The 19,702-nt window shown below is 35.9% G+C and overlaps 3 protein-coding genes and 1 non-coding gene across 7 annotated transcripts; 1 reads left to right on the plus strand and 3 right to left on the minus strand.

The window, feature by feature from the left end:
- Positions 1-135: 135 nt before the first annotated feature.
- Positions 136-207, minus strand: TRNAW-CCA (transfer RNA tryptophan (anticodon CCA)). The gene has a single exon. It is a non-coding gene; the product is annotated as a tRNA-Trp (tRNA).
- A 685-nt stretch (positions 208-892) lies between these two features.
- LOC147555819 (tobamovirus multiplication protein 1-like) lies at positions 893-5,545 on the plus strand. 3 transcript variants are annotated; one of them, XM_086663506.1, is made up of 12 exons: positions 893-968; positions 1,092-1,290; positions 1,610-1,700; positions 1,791-1,843; positions 2,554-2,646; positions 2,824-2,895; positions 3,286-3,358; positions 3,466-3,511; positions 3,610-3,673; positions 4,546-4,599; positions 4,828-4,905; positions 5,081-5,545. In XM_086663506.1, exons 2-12 carry the CDS (start codon positions 1,126-1,128, stop codon positions 5,171-5,173), a joined length of 882 nt encoding a protein of 293 aa, XP_086519632.1. In that variant the 5' UTR covers positions 893-968; positions 1,092-1,125; the 3' UTR covers positions 5,174-5,545. The 3 variants fall into 3 exon arrangements, with proteins under 3 accessions (XP_086519632.1, XP_086519631.1, XP_086519633.1); XM_086663505.1 differs by having other exon boundaries at positions 952-1,001; XM_086663507.1 differs by lacking the exons at positions 4,546-4,599; positions 4,828-4,905; positions 5,081-5,545 and adding an exon at positions 3,848-3,938 and having other exon boundaries at positions 961-1,001; positions 3,610-3,750.
- Positions 5,546-6,557: 1,012 nt separating this feature from the next.
- LOC147555820 (uncharacterized) lies at positions 6,558-10,041 on the minus strand. 2 transcript variants are annotated; one of them, XM_086663503.1, is made up of 2 exons: positions 9,704-10,041; positions 6,558-8,878 (listed from the first exon to the last, which is right to left on the minus strand). In XM_086663503.1, the coding sequence occupies exon 2, from the start codon at positions 8,853-8,855 to the stop codon at positions 6,906-6,908; it is 1,950 nt and encodes a 649-aa protein (XP_086519629.1). In that variant the 5' UTR covers positions 8,856-8,878; positions 9,704-10,041; the 3' UTR covers positions 6,558-6,905. The 2 variants fall into 2 exon arrangements, with proteins under 2 accessions (XP_086519629.1, XP_086519630.1); XM_086663504.1 differs by having other exon boundaries at positions 6,558-9,107; positions 9,537-10,041.
- Positions 10,042-11,941: 1,900 nt separating this feature from the next.
- LOC147555821 (1-acyl-sn-glycerol-3-phosphate acyltransferase-like) lies at positions 11,942-14,528 on the minus strand. Its single transcript, XM_086658542.1, has 5 exons — positions 14,220-14,528; positions 13,381-13,530; positions 12,964-13,062; positions 12,791-12,883; positions 11,942-12,187 (listed from the first exon to the last, which is right to left on the minus strand). The coding sequence occupies exons 1-5, from the start codon at positions 14,526-14,528 to the stop codon at positions 11,942-11,944; spliced, it is 897 nt and encodes a 298-aa protein (XP_086514668.1).
- Positions 14,529-19,702: the final 5,174 nt, after the last annotated feature.

The following is a 19,702-nucleotide window of genomic DNA, read 5'->3' on the forward strand; positions in this document are numbered from 1 at the left end:
AAGTGTGGCGCTTGGAGGGCCGATGCTAACCTCCACCAGCCGCCCACATCACTAGCCAACCAGTATCTTTCTTCTATGAAAACTTTTAAAGGATCAGGGAAAAGGAACAAAAAATGGAGGGATGGATTAGGAAATTGAACCCGATGTGAATCGAACACGCAACCTTCTGATCTGGAGTCAGACGCGCTACCATTGCGCCACGGATCCGCTGATGTTTGGTTCTTGATTTCCCTCTATAATAAAATCAACCGAATCCACATCATTACAAATGGTTGGAACACTTTGCACAAATGAGTGAGCTCGGCATCTGGAGAAAGAACATTGACAGGTGCTGGCTAATGACTGGATATTTGTGCAATTGTGTCCCATCCACTACTAACATAACCGCCGTTAGATGGAGTCGTCTTTCAATCCGCTCGAATTTTGGGAACGGTTATTAATCGATTAGATTCAAATTCTTTTTACGACATCTACAAATGACTTTGAAAGATATATTAGGATCTTCACTCTTTTTACGACATCTACAAATGACTTTGAAAGATATATTAGGATCTTCATGACACTCTTTTGTATATATGCCGTGAGTATCTAATTTTATTGTCGTACAAATAGATTTTCAAAAAGTATACTCAACTCACTTCGTGAGACTCTCATTTGAGCCGTACATGTTCAGTCACGTGGAGAGAGAACTTCTGATTTCTCTTACATACGATTCAAGTGGGAGTCTCGTAAAACCGCTTGTGTAGCTTTGTTAGGTGTTAGTGAAAATTTATTGGTCAGGACAGTAGGAGAAATAGATTTCGAGGGTCAATGGGATTTAATTAGCTAATAATGTTGAACAAAAAGTCAAAACGGACTACTACTTTTACCAACTTATCTTTAGTTTAGAGACAGGGAAGTAGTCCCTAGACCTCCTGGTAAAAACCGCTTTTCAACCACCACATAGAAGACACAAGTTGGACTGTCTGGTACATCTCTCTCTCTTGCTTTCACTTTCACCGGTCAGTCGGTCACTTCTTCTTCTTCTTCTCTCTCTCTCTCTCTATATTCTCCCGCTTACTCAGCTCAAATTTGTGCTCTCTTCTTCTCAGATTAGCAGCCGAGAGGAGAAGAAGAAGCAACGAAATGACGAGATTGCCCTTCAACATCTCCTCCTCCTCGACGGCGATGATGGAGCTCCCGACTTCGTCTTCCGATTGGTGGAACGACATCAATGAGTCAACTCACTGGCAAGATGGAATCTTCTTCTTCCTTTGTGCTGCTTATGCACTAGTTTCCTTCGTTGCTCTGGTCAATACAATATCCCTCTCTCTCTCTCTCTCTCAGTTTTGATTCTTACTTTTGGGTTTCTGATTAGTTAAGTTTGTTCTTCCTTATTGTCAGCTAGATAAGGTTATTATTAAGTTATTTACTATCTAAATTGCTTTAAATATGAATCAATCTTACTTTTAGATTAGTTCATTTCAATGATGACCTTCCTTTTAGATTTGGGAAAATTATGCAGTCTTGGATTCAGTTGTATTCTTGGAAAGTTGGGATTTTGTTTTGCTATATTCATGCTTTAGTAGCTAAAATGATCTCGTTACCAAATTTGGGCAAAATTGTGCAGATTCAATTAATAAGGATCGAAGTAAGAGTACCGGAATATGGATGGACAACACAGAAGGTTTTTCATCTTATGAATTTCGTTGTTAATGGAGGTGAATTTCCGTGTTTTCGTTGCTAGTTCATTCCTTATATGTCTATATATATTATTGTTTTCTAACTTGGAAACTATGTGTTTCATGCAGTGAGGGCAATTGTATTTGGATTTCATCATCAAGTGTTTCTTTTTAAGTTAAAGGTAAGCTTTATTTTGTTTTAGAATGTGTTTTGCTACAACCCATTTTGCTTGATTTTCGTTATACTAGTTATTTATCTTCTGCAATATACTGCACGGTTAAGGCATGCCCGTGAGAAACGGCGATATATGCATTTTGAGGCAGTAGTGAGCCGGTGATCGATCTTCTTTTATTATTCTAAAAGACAGAGAATTAATTCCATTGCTATATACCAGTGATGAGAGGTGAATGAAATTGAAGGAAATTCTAGTTTTCTTAGACTTTAGGATCAAACTGCAAAATACTGAGTCAATTATATATGAAGTGATATATTTGGTAGGAGGTTACATCTAACACCGTCCTCAACACTGGGCGAGGTACGATCTGAAGTGATGAGGTTCTTGATCCTCTATTCAAATCATATGGACCATTTCAAAAAAGAAATAGTGAAGTTTTGGTGGTGAGAGTATAATAATTAGTATGACATAGTGAAATGACTAGCTTGAGAGATGGAAATATTCCTTTTAAAAAAAAAATAGAAAGAATTATATTCATGGTCTACTGTATTTCCTGATATCCCGAAGGACTTAAACTTAGGGTTAGCTGGTGAGATGCGGTAGGGGACTTTCACTGCTAACTTAAGATATGAAATTATGCTTCGTAACCAAGATGAGAATTTGTTATTGATGTAACCTAGGGATATGACATGAAGTGACTTCTTTGCTTGTACCAGGTGTTTACATTGATATTGCTGGATCTTCCTGGACTTCTATTTTTCTCAACCTACACACTGCTTGTTCTGTTTTGGGCAGAGATTTACTATCAGGCAAGTAATAAGCTGCTGCCTGATTCGTTTTTGAATGCAGGATGGTATATCTGCAATCCTTCGCTCAAGATCCAAAGAATTCCTCCAATTCCTGAAGGAGATTATACGTACCATACTAACAAATAGCAAAGACCAAGAGTCCATTTTGATTGAATTTTCATTTCCGAACATTGACAGGCAAGAAGCCTTCCAACAGACAAGCTCCGGATTGTATACGTTTCAGTCAATAGTGTCATATATGTCATACAGGTGCTTCTCATCAACTACTCCTTTATTTTCATTTCTATCTCTTGCATATGAAACTTTTCCAAAACTGATCATTTTCCCCAAATACCTGTAATAGTGTAATATTATGTGTTGTTCTAAATATTATGGATTTCTTTATCATGGTCTTTTAAATCAAAATTTTCATCTTGTACTCTTTCTGTTCGGAAGATTTGCATTTGAAAGAGATCACACGATGCATTGCTTAACAAAATATAAAAGAGTAGGCCGTTTCACCTATCTTACCCAAAGTCGTCTTGATAGTGTATTCTACGAAGTATCACATAATTCATTGCTTACCAGAACTAAATGCAGATTTTCACAACCTGGGAATTCTACTGCCCTATGTTAATTCTGACATGTTTTTTGTCTCAGGCAGTCCTTTGGGTGTACCTGTGGATAAATGATAATAGTGTTGTAGAGTCCATTGGAAAGGTATTCATTGCAGGTATATTTCTTGTACAAGTCACAGGATCTGAGTTAAGGTAGCTAGGCATCTTAAGTTCACTAGCACATTTTTTTGCTAAAATACTTCGTATTTCCTTCTCTTTTCAGTGGTATCATTCGTCGCAGCCCTAGGTTTCTTGGTTTATGGAGGAAGGTTATTGCTCACAATATTTTTCGCCGTAGCAGCATTTATGCTATCTCAAGAAATTATTTTTCTATAAAATTCTTATATATCCTTTATTCTCCTTGCAGACTATTTTCATTGCTGAGGAATTTTCCTCTGGAGTCTAAAGGGCGGAGAAAGAAGCTTCATGAGGTATGTGTCATTCCTTTCCGGTTAGATCACGTAACCAGAACTGTATGTTAGCAAGAAATAGTAAAGGACATGGAGCTGTATAAAATTCTAATATATCCTTAACTTCTCAATTTTTAGAATCTATGAAACGAAACTCCAAATGCATGTTAGCAAGAAATAATAAAGGACATCGAGCTTTGTTGAGATGAGAATCTCATAACTATAAGAGATTCCTATAATATACAAGAGACAATGTTACTGTTCCTTTTCTGTCTCTCGAGAAGAGGTACTGTTACTTCTTACATAACAGAAAAAATGCATGGTCCTTAACTCCTTTTCTGTGTTGAGTATTACTAAGAAAACGATGGACGCCTGTTAGTACATGGAATTGGGCATGTATCCTTCTATGTTAGAAGATGTTACTGTCCTGTAATATCTTAGCAAGTAAACGGAGTGTACAAGATACATTTGAAATAAAAGTTGACCGAGGCCGACCTCCAAGTTGCAAGAAAAGGGTGTATGCCTTGAGTGGACCTACTACCATTTTCTCTTCTCTTTATCTAACGTTGAAAATCTGCATTTTGTACAACTTATTTGAAACTCCTAGTCTCGTTATGGCGGTGTCACTCACAGCGCTGAAAGAATTATTGAGTTTTCAACCATATGAGAATGTTAGCGAGTAGGACATTCTTGTGCTTTGGCTTTCTTTAGAGTGGTCTTATCTTATATTTAAAAATATAAGCTCAGTTTGACATGGGATAATTTGGGAATGCTTACATCCATATTTTTTTCATTTACAAGTTACATCCAACAATTTAAATTTCAGTACTTTACAGGATAGAAAAGTTCTCTTCAAGATACTCATGTTCTAATCTGTTTGGATTCTGGTGCAGGTTGGATCTGTAACAGCAGTTTGCTTCACCTGCTTTCTCATTAGATGCTTTGTGGTAAGTACCCAAAATGTTGGCTCTTATATGCATAATTCCTTTCACATCTTATTAGTGTTCCTTCTAAGGAAATTTTGAGCTCTTAGACACGAGTATAAACTCCTTGTTCAAATCTCAAATAACTAGATACACCTTTTCTTGTTATTTCCTTCTCTTTCTATAAAATATATTACCAAATTATTTATAACACCATGGTTTTTCGGATATATGATTATCAAAATATTGCAGGTTGCTCTATCTGCTTTCGACAAAGATGCATCTCTCGACGTTTTGGATCATCCAGTTTTGAACTTGATATATTACTTGGTATGCTTCTTTGCTTTAACTGATGTAATTTCACACTTACCCCGCATTTTCAATTATTTTACTTGCACAATAGAAGGGCAAGTACAGTAGCATTAAGACAAAAAATGAATGGGGTTCAACTTTCGAATATTTTCTTATCATAATTTTGACTTATATATTGCCCTTCTAAAAACAGCTTGCAGAAATTCTACCTTCAGCTCTTGTCCTCTTCATCTTGCGCAAGCTTCCGCCTAAAAGGGTGTCTGCTCAATACCATCCAATCCGTTAGATGGGTTTCTTCAAAATTTACAGAGCCCCAAATGGTAACCAACTACAGATGAAGAAGAGAATAAGAAAAGAACGAAGAAACTTGATAGTAAGATTGGATGATTTTTTTCCCTATGACGATTTTCTTGTCGTGTAAGTTATTTGCAGTTAGTTCTCTTTGCAGCAGGAGAGGGGTATGTTGTCTGGTAAGAATCTACGAGTTCTTAGTGAATCGGGTTATAAGAGCAAGGGTGGGGTTCTCTGAGTTTTTATATTTTTCTTGAAAGGCGAGAGGATTTTTCGAATAATTTTATTGTGGGAGTGAAGATTCTGTTAAACGTTTGATACGTTGTTGAGTTCTTTTCAAACATAAAAGAAACGAGAACTTTGTGTAGTTTGCTAGTCTCACTCTTACATTGTTGTTGAGTATCATATTATTGTTAATCTAAATATTTCGGAATCAACAAGACTACACAACCCACCTCTAGAGACTCCCACTTGAACGGCATGTGAGAGAAACAAGAGTTTCTCTCTCATTTCACATGTTTAGTCACGTGGAGGGAGAAATAAGGGTTTCTCTCACATGCGGTTCAAGTGGGAGTCCCTGGAGGCGGGCTGAGTGTACTTTTTGTTTCGAAATTAGCACTGTTCTAGGATCTTAGAGATGTCGAGAGGAAAAAAAGTGATCTTTTAGTATTTTTTTTTTTCTTTTTAGCCTTGATTGAATATATGAATATAAAAATGAACTTTGTCAATTGTCGTGACAATCACTATTACTAGTTTCATCAACATTATTAGCTAAATGTTATGATGCAAACCAACTAGGGCTAGTGATGTTGCTCGCTTTGGCACTTTTGGACAGTACAAAAGGTCGCTCTTGGGAAGAGTGTTCAATTTCTAAGAGGAGCACCACACTCTGTCTCCTGTCGATGTGGGATTGTCTTTCTACAACACACCATCCCTAATACTACATAGTAGAGCGAATCGTGCTGATAACGTGTTATAAGATGATTCAGTCTTTAGGGTTACTAGTGATACTGTCCGCTTTGGTACTTCCGAGCCTTGCAATTTTAAGAAGCCTCAGTAGGGAAGAGTTCATAACCTTTTAAGAGAAGCACCACATTCCGTCTCCCATCGACCTGAGGTTGTATTTCTACCAAAACCTCATCCGAGATCACATCATAGTAGAGAAAAAATACTGATAACGTGTTATATGATGATGATCACTAGCCTTCAGGGTTGCTAGTAATATTGTCTGTTTTGGCACTGCTAGTCTCTCGCCCTTTAAAAAAGCCTCACTAAGATACTTAACTTTTTAAGAAGAGTATAGTACTCTCACCAACATTACATTCATTATATGTTTATATGTTTATATATTTCTTTCCAAAGAAGTTTTCCACAATCTATTTTTCTAAAAAATTGACATGTATGTGTATTTATATAATCATCTCAAATTAAAATAAGAAATAATGTCCTTTCAACAAAAAATAAAATAAAAATAAGAAATAATGTGAGACAAAATATAAGAATAAACATAAAAATTACTGAGCTTCCAGATATTATGAAAAAAGGTAATGACTAATAATACTATCTATAGACAATAATGATAATAAAATTGTTAATTTGATATCTATCTCAAAACCCTCCAAGATAAACCTCAATCTTTATGGATTGTGATGTTTGTTTGTGTAAGTTAAAAGTAAAATTTATGATGTATTCTTTAAATAGATCCTAAAGATTATGTATGATGTATCCTATACCTGTGTCTGGTTCACCTTATCCTTCTCATTCCCTCCTAAAGAATCTGTATCCTTATTTGTTTCAGAAACACTACTCCGAGCTTCCACAAGAGGAGCCACAACTTCTTGCCCACCGGTCTGCACATTAACTTCACTAGCTTCAATATCTGCCTCATCTTTCGGGAGCTCTTTTGATTTCGTCACATCTTCCTGTTCTGAACCATTTTGTTCCCCCAGAATAGATTCTCTCGGTATAGCATCCACCTCTGTCTTTGTTCTTTGCTCCAACTCTTCTGTCCTCTCAATCTCGACTGAGTACTCTGCCTTGGTGTTTCCCAGAGGACTATACTTCTGTAAACCTGTCAGTTGTTGACCGGGTACATCTGTACTGAGGTAGGATTCAGATGTGGGATGCTTTGCTGCTTTATCAATGTTGGATTCAGGTTCCAGGCTCTTCTCTGCATCAGGAGCTTGTATGTCAGGCTTAAGTTCAGACCCATCAAGCACAGTGGTGAGTTGGGGCTCGGACTCCAAGCTCTTTTGTGCATCAGGAACAACAGCGAGGTTGGTTTCGGGTTTCAGGATGTTTGTTGTAGTATCATCAAGTTTCATTTCAGATTCAGCAGGCACAATGGTGAGGTTCCATTCGGTTTCTAGGCTCCCCCTTTCATTGTCAATTTGCATTAAGGGCTCAAGTTCAGACCCATCAGGCACTGTGAGAAAGCTGGGTTCGGGCTCCAAGCCCGTTCGTGCATCATCAGCTTGCATATCAGGCTCTAGTTCAGAGTCATCACAAACAACAGCAAGGTCAGGTTCGGGTTTCAAGCTCATTGCTGCATCATCATCAAGTTGCACGTCAGTAAACTTGAGCTCAGACCCATCAGGCACAGAGGAGAGATTTGGTTCGGCTTCCAGGCTCTTCCCTACATTGTCAATTTCCATATCAGGCTTAAGGTTGGGTCCAGACAAGTCAAACACAGTGGAGAGGTTGGATCCGCTTCCCATGTTTTTCGCTGCATCATCAATTTGATCAAGCTTAAGTACAGATCCAACAGCTTCATTTCCAGCCTGAACAACTTGGTCATCAATGGTCTTACCACCAGGAAAAACAATCTCTACAGACGGTTCAGTTCCAGCTTCCAGTACCGAAGCTTTAGGTGCATCTTGAACATCACGAGGGTTCTCTGATTCGGATGAAGCATCTTTTTCCACCAACAGCACAGTTGGTTCTACAGTTTCACTATGTTCCTTTGATGAAGTTTGAGTAGTAGAAGCAGATTGTTTCTTAGTGTCAGATTCTGCAGCCTGTTGGGTGGCCTCAGGATCCTGACTCTCTACCAGTTCGTCGCTGCCCCCTGACTCAGCAGCTTGAACACAACTAGTGTCATTTCGAGTCTCTGCTGGGGTCACAGCTTTTATCTGAAGATCAGTTGGAATCAAGGGTTCAGCTTTAGGTTCCTGAAAGACGGGTTGTGATACCTCTGGCGTAACAAAACTCTCGTTTGTGGGGGAAACTTTTGGAAAGTGCTTTTGTTCTGGTTCCGGTGTTAAAACTTGCATTGGGACATGAGAATTCTCCTCTGGCGACGCAAAATCATTTCTTCTTAACATGTTAAGATGAGGTGCTATATCATTTGCACCTGTAACTAGGGTAGATTTTCCTGGCTCAAACAGAACACCTCTCAGAACAGTATTAGAATCACCAACCTTCACAGAAAGTAAGTATCCAGCTTCGAACTTTCCATCAAGAACACCCGAGACAACCTGACCAACAGCTATATCATCACTATTAGGAACAGGACTAGTTCTCTGCCGAGTTCTCTTCACTGACTCTGTTCCAGGTGTGTCAGATGCTTTCACTCCGGCCGGAGTCTGACGTTCGTCCTTTCGAGGGCGTCCTCTCTTCCGTTTCACAGGAAGATTTTCAGGAGTAGAAGAGTTGCTTCCTTTATTCTCTCCATTCATCTTTCTAAATCAAATTTAAAAACCTATAAAACAACACATGCAGATCATAAAGAGAGGGCGTAATCTTATAACAACATGTAAGATTAACCTAATTTTACATGACATTACTTGATTGAATTTTCAAGTTCTTGATTATCTTTCTTGACATTGTTTATTTTCAAGATTACTCATTTCACATAACTGGTTTTTCAGGTGATTTGAATGTAGAAGAATCAATAGATGTTTTCTAACAAAATTTGACCTAGAAATCAACTAATGGTGTGTTTGGTTGCAGGAATCCTAAGTAGGATTCCTATCAAAAGTGGAATGTGGTAGGAATCATGAATCCTTGGTCTGTTTGGCTACCAAGAATCCTAGGACTCTTGAATCCTAAGGATTTTTAATTCCAAAATTTGTATTGGACCAAAATCCTCCCTACCCCTTAAGATTTGCTATGATTTTGGATTAATGAACTTAAATTTCACACTTAAAGTCAACAAAAAAATGTTTCTTCTACAAAATCATTATTTTTTTCAAAAATCATATTTTTTCTTAGTTGCCAAACAAGCCAAAATATATTACTCAAAGAATAATAAATCATAGGATTCTTAGTTGCCAAACAAGCCAAAATATATTACTTTGATTCATGAATCCGAAGGACTCATGAATCCGCAGATTCATGATTCCGCCATCCAAACACACCATAAGTAACAAGGAAATCTATCAAAGTAACAAGATTTTAAAAGAATGATTATAACAATAGAAAAACATGAATCAATATTCAAGATATAAAAGAATTGAATGTATAAAAAATATTGAAATTGAAAGAAGACAAAGAAAATAGCTAGGGTTTCAATTGAGATACATACCTCTTCAGTCAAATACCGTTCTGAAAAGCCCTAGATCCGTAGTTGTTCAACACAATGTGGAGATTAAAAAGACGGAGAAGAAGGAAAACGAAACGTTATCTTTTTCTTTTTCTCTCTCTCCTACGTAATTTTGAAAGATTATTACTATTTTCTTAAGATTTTATTAGCTCTAATAAAAAAAAGATTACTAGCTAAAAAAAGAGGATTATAAAATAATGATTTTCATTAGTATTTAATGTGACGGTTTCTTTTGTACTTACGTTTCATATACTCCTGGGAAATGGGAAATCTTTCTATAAAGTTTAGGGCCCGTTCGGGTTATGTGAACGGGCTGGGCTACTTTGTTTTGGAAGGATGGAAATTTCATATACACTCACAAAATATTTAGGGTTATTTTTCAAATGCCCCCCAACTTTGTGACCAGCTTCCTGCCTGACCCCCTACTTTAGCAATAATTCCCGTATGGCCTCCTTTTTCCGTTATCTTGAACATTCCGTTACTCTCTCTACTCCATCTCATTTTCTCTCTCTGTCACATCATTTCAGCACGCCACATAATCATCTTCACCGACAGGGGTCGCCGGCCGACCAAATTTCTGGTCAGCGACCTTCAAATTTTTTTTCCCTCTTTCTTCTCCCTCGCTAGAAAAAGTTGTATGTTCTGGTAAACAAAACGACATTGTACAATAAAATATTTTTCTTTGTATATTACATAATGAAAAATGCAAATGCCATATTTCTCTGATGCAGTATCTTTCCAGATGACTTCTCTTTATCTAGTATTTTGAACAGTGCATAATTCCGTGCACAATACAGTTTAAAATGTCATGTACATAATATAATGTTTTCGCCATTTCAACAAAAAAAAAGTTTTCGCCTGACGTAGTCCATGTGCGTATGACACAGTCCATGTGCACCTGACAGAAATCCACGTCCAGTATGTGTAGTTTGACATTTCAACCCCGGAGCTGAAATTGCGTACTAATTCCATATATTTTTTCTGATGTGGAATTTTTCTTATCAAGAGATTAGTTTTTGGACCGAAAGCTAATTTTCGGTTAAGTTAAGCTTCAAACATCTATTATATGGTGCATTTTGTTTATTTGCATATAGACAATTACTTATAGTCATCCATATACAATCACAAGATTTGGAGAGAATCTAACTTGACTTTATAGAATATTTACCATAACGGAGGCTATCATGCATTAACTCCCTGTTTCATGCTGATATAATGGAAAACCATTTTTTGACATCAGCACTATCAATGCCTTGTAACGACTAATGTAGATTGTAGTCGAATTCTCAAAAAAACAATAAAAATAAAATAAAATAAGGGAGAGGTCTTTGTCAAAAAAAGAATAAGGGAAGGTCCAAAACGCAGGTTCAGACTGACAAAAAAATGTGAAATCGGCGAACTTTTGCGCTAGAAAAAAAAGTTGTATTCTCTGGTACATAAAATGAAAAAATCTTGTACAATAAAATATTTTTCTTTGTATATTACATAACAATAAAAATGCGAACGCCATATTTCTCAGATGTAGTATCTTTCAGACGAGCTTCTCTTTATCTAGTATTTTGAACAGTGTATAAATCCGCGCACAATACATTTTAAAATGTCATGTACATAATATAATGTTTTTGCCTGACGTAGTCCATGTGCGTCTGACACAGTCCATGTGCACTTGACACAAATCCACTTCCAGTATGTGTAGTGTACATTTTTACTGCCGAGATGCACATCCAAACCTAACTTTAGCTATCTCGAATTTGACATTTCCGCTATTTCGAATTTGACATTTCATCCCCGAAGCTAAAATTTTGTACTAACTCCATATATTTTTTTTCTGAGTGAATTTTTTCTTATCAAGAGGTTAATATTTGGACGGAAAGCTAATTTTCGGTCTAGTTTGTTTCAAACATCTATTGTATGGTGCATTTTGTTTATTTGCATATAGACAATCACATATAGGCATCAATATACAATGAGTGTGAATATCAAAGAGTTCTTTTGAATTTTAGGGAGATAAGACAAACAAAAAGGGTAGTTTCAAACAGACTTTAATGTACAAAATGGGGTGCCAAAAAGTTGAAGCCCCAATATCACAAACTCAACCCAATAACAACCTTCATATAAATCACAAGATTTGGAGAGAATTTTGTACAATTATACCTTCTTCAAGAACAAAAACAACTGCCCTAAAACTACACATTATACAAACTGGTCAATGTACTTTATCTATGATTTTGAGAACAAAGGTTTTTGTGATTTTGATAGGTTTTCAGCATACAAGTCATGTACAGTTTTTACATACTCGTCGATTCCATTAGCAGTCCAACTATCGGTTTGAATTGGTGGAAGAAATCTTACTTTTAGAGGTGTCGGTCTGATACGTAAACTGTTCTTCCTCCATGCAAGATGTGTACCCTCTAGTACAATTGGAACTATGGGTAGCCTTGTTTGCAATGCTATATGGACAAAGCCCTACAAAGAAGCAACTTAAAGGTAATAAGTGACATGATAAACAAAAACCTTATTTTATTGTCCCAACTAGGAAATCTCACACGAAAATCATTAATGTTGGTTTCAAAACTGCAGCGCTCGTAGCTATCCTACTTCCATCCGATGGTTTCACCACCCAACATTTGATGCATAAAGTCCAATTCATCTAAATCGTGACTAGAGTATGCCAGGGTAAGCGACAAACATGATTTTATAGGACAGTCGATGCTAGATCAGTGGTGCAAGTTGACATTCATTCGTGTAATAAGGACAGTTCACGAGCTTCGGGTTTATAGTTCATTGGCATAAGGTGAGATATGTTCGGTTGCTCGGGGCCTCTATAGTGGGTTTTCTAGCTCTGGCACGAACCTATATGAACCCGATTGGAAAACCACACAAATTATCAATTAATCAAACAGTTAACAAAGGGTATATACGTAATATGCTAACTGTAACTTGTGAAAAAGATCGATGAGACGAATATTTATAGGTGTTTCATTGGAAGGAACTAGCAAGGAGATCTCTCAGGTGGTAAACCATTTAGCTAGATGAAGAGAAACAATTCAATAAGGTTAGAATGATTGCCTTCTTAAATGGGAGTAGTCTTCCACTTCCAGATCGAGTTCCTTCGGGGAAAATGATCAATGACAGATTATTCTTCACAATGGCTCTTGCTGTCTGAGTATTTAGCAGAACAAAAATTAGAAATATACCCATAAGTAACAATGGATGAAGAGAAAGGGAAAAAAGAAATGTACCTCTTTGATTGATTGGATGGCAGAAGACGGGTTGGATCGGTCTATACGAAGATGGTTTGCCAACATATATAGTTGCCCGAAAAGCGGATACCATACAATCTGATGACCACAAAGAAGAAGCTTTTCTTTTAGTTATTCGCTGTAGTAGATTGTGATTTTTATCAACTGTGAGTCTGTGACAGCATGGTGTTGTTTTTTTCTTTCTAAATCTGCTTCCACTGTCTCTTCAGATCAAATGGATTCTAAATCAAACGTTTTGAGGAGTCAGATATCACAAGTCAGACAAAGGCAAACATTTTAAAATCTGATTGGAGTCAATTCAGATCTCTTGTCAGATATGATAGACCACTTAAATCGGATTATGTTATCATCTATGGGTTATGTATCATCCCACATGATAAAATAAAATTTAATTACCTCTTTCTTAGCAATTCCAACAGTTCCAGTAGGAATCAACCACATAACAAGAAAAATGTCTAAAATAGAAGCATGATTACTGATATATATTGCTCTTTTATTGGAGAATTCACTTCCTTCTACCTTTATAGGATTTCCTAATATCCACACCTGCAATCACAACAATCATAGTTCCTCACAAGTCACAACCCTAATTAATCTAGATAGAGAAAAAAAACCTCATAACCATTTTGGTCCCTCTCCAGCCCTCCGCTGATGTGGCAACATATCGCTGATGTATATTTTCTCACCATTCTCTCTCCAATTGCTCCACACTCCACTGATATATCGCCACATCATCAGAGGGTTGGGGGAGGGACCAAAATGGAGGGATGAATAGAATTTCTCTTGTCAAAATCATACTAATTTTTCATTTTTCTTAAATAGTCAATATTTAACTCGACTTAATCTGACTCGTCTGACTCATATAGACCTAAAGTTCAAATCAGTCATTTGAGTCAGTCAAACAACACAAGACTGTGAGACAAAAATATTCTTTCTGAGACTCCAGCCAATCCAGACCTTAAATAGATCTAAATCAGGCATTTGGGCCCGTCAGGCATCACAAGACTACGAGACAAAATATTTTTTCTGAAATCTGACTCAAATCAATCCAAACTTTCAATCAATTTTTAGAGTTGACTTAGGGAAGAAACAGACACTAGTACCAACATAATCAAATCTGCTAATTAACAAAAACTAAATCAGAAAGTTAGTTCAGACCAACTCGAATATTTGAAAAATCTCTTGTTAGAATCAATCCTTTAATAAGTAATTGAATCAGATGAAGAAACACTTACCATTAATCTTCCTGTGACATGACCATATACATTTCCTTGTTTAATCCTCTCATAAGGCCAAGGTAATAGCAAAATCATAATTAAACCCCAAATAAAAGTAGTTAACATCATGGTAATAAAGCAAATTATGATTCTAATCCAACAAATCAATTTTGAACTCCAACTATCATCATCATCATCAATTAACTCTTCTTTAATCTTTTCTTTTGCTATTAAAGAATCTTCTTTGTTATCATTAGACGAAACAGGATTAGAAATAAAGTAACTCTCTAATCTTTGATTACTAAAAGATGAACCATAACTCTCCATCTTCAAAATGGAAAACTCTCAATCTGAAAGAACAAGTGTCTAGAAAGAAGAAGTAAACGGAAGTGAAGAATCAAGAAGATGGTGTGAGAAGAAATAAATAAACGAGGATGACATCATACACTTCGACAATATTTAAAAGAAAAAGTCGGATCATCACCTGTGCTTACTGATTGTATCGATTCCAAAATTTATAACATAAAGTACGGACCATTTGAAAGTTTAATTGTTAGACGGGTATCAATATAATGTTTAGGTCTAGAACAAACATAAGTCAATTGATCTTTTCATTCATTGTCAATTGATTTTGAGTTTGTGGTATTTCGAGTTGGGTCGTATTGGAATAGGACTAGTCACTAGGGTGACACGTGTAGTCACTTAAGCTAAAACTTGGTTAGTCTACTTCAATTCCATCAAAGTAGAACACTTGATTTCTTGAAAAATTTGTCATTTGTTATCTGGAACAAGTATTAACTAGTTTAACTGGTGAAGGTCTGAGTATTTGACCGTTCAATTTAATTTGATACGAGTAGAAGTAAACTTACTTGTTTTTTTTTTTTTTTTTTGTTGAAAGTAAGTAAACTTACTTGTTAATAAACATATAACAAATTTGATGGAATCAATGGATATCCCTATTGAGGAAAAGTATCCTTTGACCTCATAGAGTCATGGGGGGAGCCTAATTTGGTGTGTGCCCTTCTCTGCTTTCAGTTAGCTAAAAAGAACACGAGATGCGCTCAAACTCTTTCTACAATCTCATGTTCAAAAATTCTAGAGGTACATACCGATAGATTTCTAAATCTCTCGAGACTATGAAACACTGACGTTAGTTTATGATCTGTGTGCGAGTTTTTCTCAAGATTTGAAATGAGCTAGAAATCTAGCGAGCTCATTCCTGCCAAATAGATATGTATGTGTCCAGACTATAGTCAAGCTTATACACATATCACCACCGTTTCATATTACAAATTAAAAGTAACATATGAGAAGTAGCAAAAGATCGTAGTGCTTCTATACCGTTTTGCAGATGACAGTGTCAACCGAAAAAGTAAAATTAGAGAAGAAAAACATTTTTTTTTTTGTTGAACCAGAACTGCATTAAACAATTAAAACATTCTTACAGTATTTATTAACTAGAATACAAGGAATATTATTCCACTTCTTGCTTATATTCTTCTTTCTAGCCCAGCGTGCGAGTTTGTCTGCATTCGAGTTTGAATTTCTTCTGATATATTTGAATTGCACAGCTTCAAAATTTTTCCTGCTTTCTATGATTTCCTTGATGTGTATTAGAGATTGCCATTGTACTGCATGACGTCTATTGTGCAGGTGTTTGATGAGGTTCATGTTGTCGCTTTCAATGATGATATACTTAAGATTCCCTTCAGTTGCCCATAGAAGCCCAAATAAAATTGCCATCACTTCACTTTCTTCACTATTCCTTGCTCTTGCGGTTTTTACCTGTGCAGCTATAAATTTTGATTCTGCATTATGTGCAATAAAACTAATTCCCATATTGGATGATATGTTTGTGAAAGATGCATCTACATTGATTTTAATGAAGTTATTGTCCGGCGGTTTCCATTGTTCAACTGTTTTGTTTTCCTTCTTCTGAATTTTGGAATTGATTTTTGGAAAATGTTCTATCATTTTAATGATATTATGAAGATCATTAATTTCATGCTGAAAACAGTGATCACATCGAACTTTCCATAAAATCCATAGAATGGACGTGAAATGTATGTTATCTTGAGTGTAACAGTTATCTTCATTCTTTTTCCATGAGAAGATCCATTCCGTGATGGAGGAAATATTCTCAGAGATGACATTATACTTGAACCATATATTCTTGGCCAGAGCACAATGTAAAAGAGCATGTTCTATGGATTCAGTATGAGTGCAGTTAGGGCAATAAGTATTGTTGTCGATGTATTTTCCAATTCTCTCTCTCACAGGGAGAGAAGAAAAACACTCTCCCACAAATTATTTTATTTACAACTTAGTAAATCGATTTTCAAGTTTATTTAGCCCTTAGTTAGATGTTCCCGCACTTAGGAATATAGTATTTAAGCGTGAAAGATGTGGTTAGAATCGGTGGACTTGAGCCGATTTTATTACCTAATCAGCTCGAGTTCACCTATTTTAAGTTTAAAAAAGCGTAGAAATGTTTGTTTTGAGAGATCGTTTTTAACCCATTATTAGAAGGGGGTGCCAATAAAGATCACAAGCAAATAACAAATGAAAAACAAGAGTTCTCTTCCTTCATAGGGTAGAAATAAATCCATTATATGCAGTATTGGTGGAAGGTCCAAAATATGAACCCTCGTAGTACCAAGTCCACTAACAACACAAAATTGGCCAAAAATCCAAAAAACTTACAAATTTTAAAATGTACAAAAAAAAAATCATTTTTGTATATATCATTATTAGGGATTCGTCAAAAAATAAATAATTTTTGCGTTACATTGTTATCTTATTGCATTAAACATTCACTCCGATTTCCCCACTCCACAGTGAGATGGTAGGGTTTCGAACGACGTTGGAGTTGGCAGAGGAGCTCAATCTGGTAGCTTATATAGTAGAGGATTTTATTGGACTTGATCTCGGTCGTAGACCCGGAGATCCCTTGGAGACTCTCAAACGAGATCATCGATCTTAGAGCGCGTGTGTGTCATCTACGAGTAACTCTCTTATTGCCCACGTCACAACAATCAGGCAGCACATCTGCTGGCTTCTTTGGCCTAGATCCATTCGTTAGCCCTTGTGCTTTAGTTCTTCATTGTCGTTAACCAGTGTTGCATTTCAGTCCTTGTCGTCTGTGTTGGACTAAACAGTATAAACGTTATGTTTTATTGTTATTTGCTTTTACTCAAAAAGAAAAAAATGTAATTAACGATTTAACCTGGCCTATACATTTTACTTTTGAAGTTCACGCAATTTGGTTTGTGTTGTGTACAAAACAAACCTATTGTTACACATATCTACACGTTCACAAAAGGGTTATTTTCCAAATGGCCCCCAACTTTGTGTGACCAGCTTCCTGCCTAGCCTTTTACTTTATTAATAATTCTCATATAGCCCCCTTTTTCAGTTACCGTTAACTAGTAATATTCTCTCTCTCCTTCATCTCATCTCTTCTCTCTGCCACCTCATCATGTTCTTCGGCAAAGGTCGCCGGCTGACCAATTTTTCGTCCGGCGACCTTCAAACATAAAAAAAAAAAATATATATTCTCTCTCCTCTCTCTAAATATTTTTTTTAAAATCTCTCCTCTCTCTCTCTCTCTAAAAACTCCGGCGAAGGAAAACCCCTTCACTGGAGTTTTGAGAAACCCTCTCTCTAGATCTGTTCTTGAGAGAGAGAGGAAAGAAAAAAAAAATTAGAGAGAAAGATGAGAGACAAAACAAAAGTTTTTTTTAATGTTTGAAGGTCGCCGGTCGGAAAGTTGGCGACCGACGACCTTCGCCGGAGAAGATGATGAGGTGGCAGAGAGAAGATATGAGATGGAGGAGAGAGAGAATATGAATAGTTAACAGAAAGTTAACGGTAACTGAAAAAGGGGGCCATATGGGAATTATCGATAAAGTAGGGGGCTAAGCAGGAAGCTGGTCACAAAGTTGGGGGCCATTTGGGAAATAACCTTTCACAAACCAATCAACACATTAGTGATACATTTGTATATCTATACGAGACAAAAATAAATATTCAAAAGAATAGATTTTTTACCTATTTTAATTAGATTTGGACCTTAAACACAATTTATTTTTTATTTTGAATTATTTGCCCACGGACCCTAAATTTTATGTAATCACCAACAGTTAGGGTATAACTAAATGGTTATTACTAATGTGCAAATCTATTATATTAAAACAGATCAGTCGGTTATCCAGGGGATAAGTCTGGCCGTCCATTTTATTTTAGAGATTTAGTTGGAACACATCCGACGGATAATATAAATTTTTTTTTATGTAAATACCCTAAAAAAGAAGGGTATCTATGTAAATCAATCAAAATTGGTTAGAATAACTACCCACATATTTCTCTCCCTATTTTTTTCTCCCACGAAGCTACCAACTTTATAGAAGAAAATCGTGGGAAAGATCTAAATAACTAACCCACTCTCCCATATCTTCCTAATTTCTCTCATAACTATTTCACTTAGAATTGAAATTAAATCTCCCAATTTTCCCTCTCTCCTCTTAAACACACACACGATTATCTCTCCTCTATTGATTTTGGAATATGATTTACAAATTAAGGGAAGTTAATGTAATTTTTGTTGTAATTTAAATTTATTTTTCTCTTCCTCAAAGGCGTTAGCCAAGAGGGATCTTCTCCGTCTGTAGGACGGGGAGGAAACCTAGTTATTATAAAATGACAATTCATAATCTAACAAAGTTTTATTTGTTATTTGAAAGGAACTTTGAAGGACCACACGAGTGAAAAAGGAATATTCGAGAGAGAAAGAAGAATAGGCCTGTAACAATTGACCAGTAGCCACCTACAAGTCAATGGTATTACTTAATTTAGTCTTTCGGGTATTTTATACCGTTAAACATATTTCATGAAATTGGGTGGAAGTCCCAATATTATGTTTTTTTTTCTTTAAAAGAAAAATTAATTTTTTTTGTCCTTCTAGATACCACAAAAAGTTTAGAAATGCATTTGAATGACAATATAATAGCACTACTTTTTTCAGTATCGAAAATACCTCTTCTTTAATCCAAAATTTCAGAAAAATTAAGATTGAAATTTTGAGTTCTCCTTCCAACCGTAGTTCAGAAAGTGATGGAAGATTGCGTCGATTTTTTGCTATCAAATCATCAATCTATTTTTAGGTTTAGGTTTTTCAATCTCTTTAACGATTGTTTGAAGTTGAATTTTTAGAGTTATCAACTAGTTTTTTTTAATAAAATTCTATAGAGAGAAAATTTTAATTTTAATTTGATAAATAATAATGGAATCAAAATCTTATATTGTCTTAAGGTATAATTTTAATTTTTGATTTACTTATTTTCATTGTTTTTACAATTCTATACATACAAAAGTAATTTGAACTTCGAATCATTTTGTGGTAGCTAAACAAAATGTTGGTGGCTACAACTACTACAAAGCAGTGCAAACTCATTGCTAAGCAGTGGAAATCACTGCAAACTTGTTGCAAACTTGTTGCAAAC

The sequence above is a fragment of the Eschscholzia californica genome, unplaced genomic scaffold (genome assembly GCF_041429995.1).
Source record: "Eschscholzia californica isolate CP2 unplaced genomic scaffold, dmEscCali1.0.p SCAF_2, whole genome shotgun sequence".
Taxonomy (NCBI): Eukaryota; Viridiplantae; Streptophyta; class Magnoliopsida; order Ranunculales; family Papaveraceae; genus Eschscholzia; species Eschscholzia californica.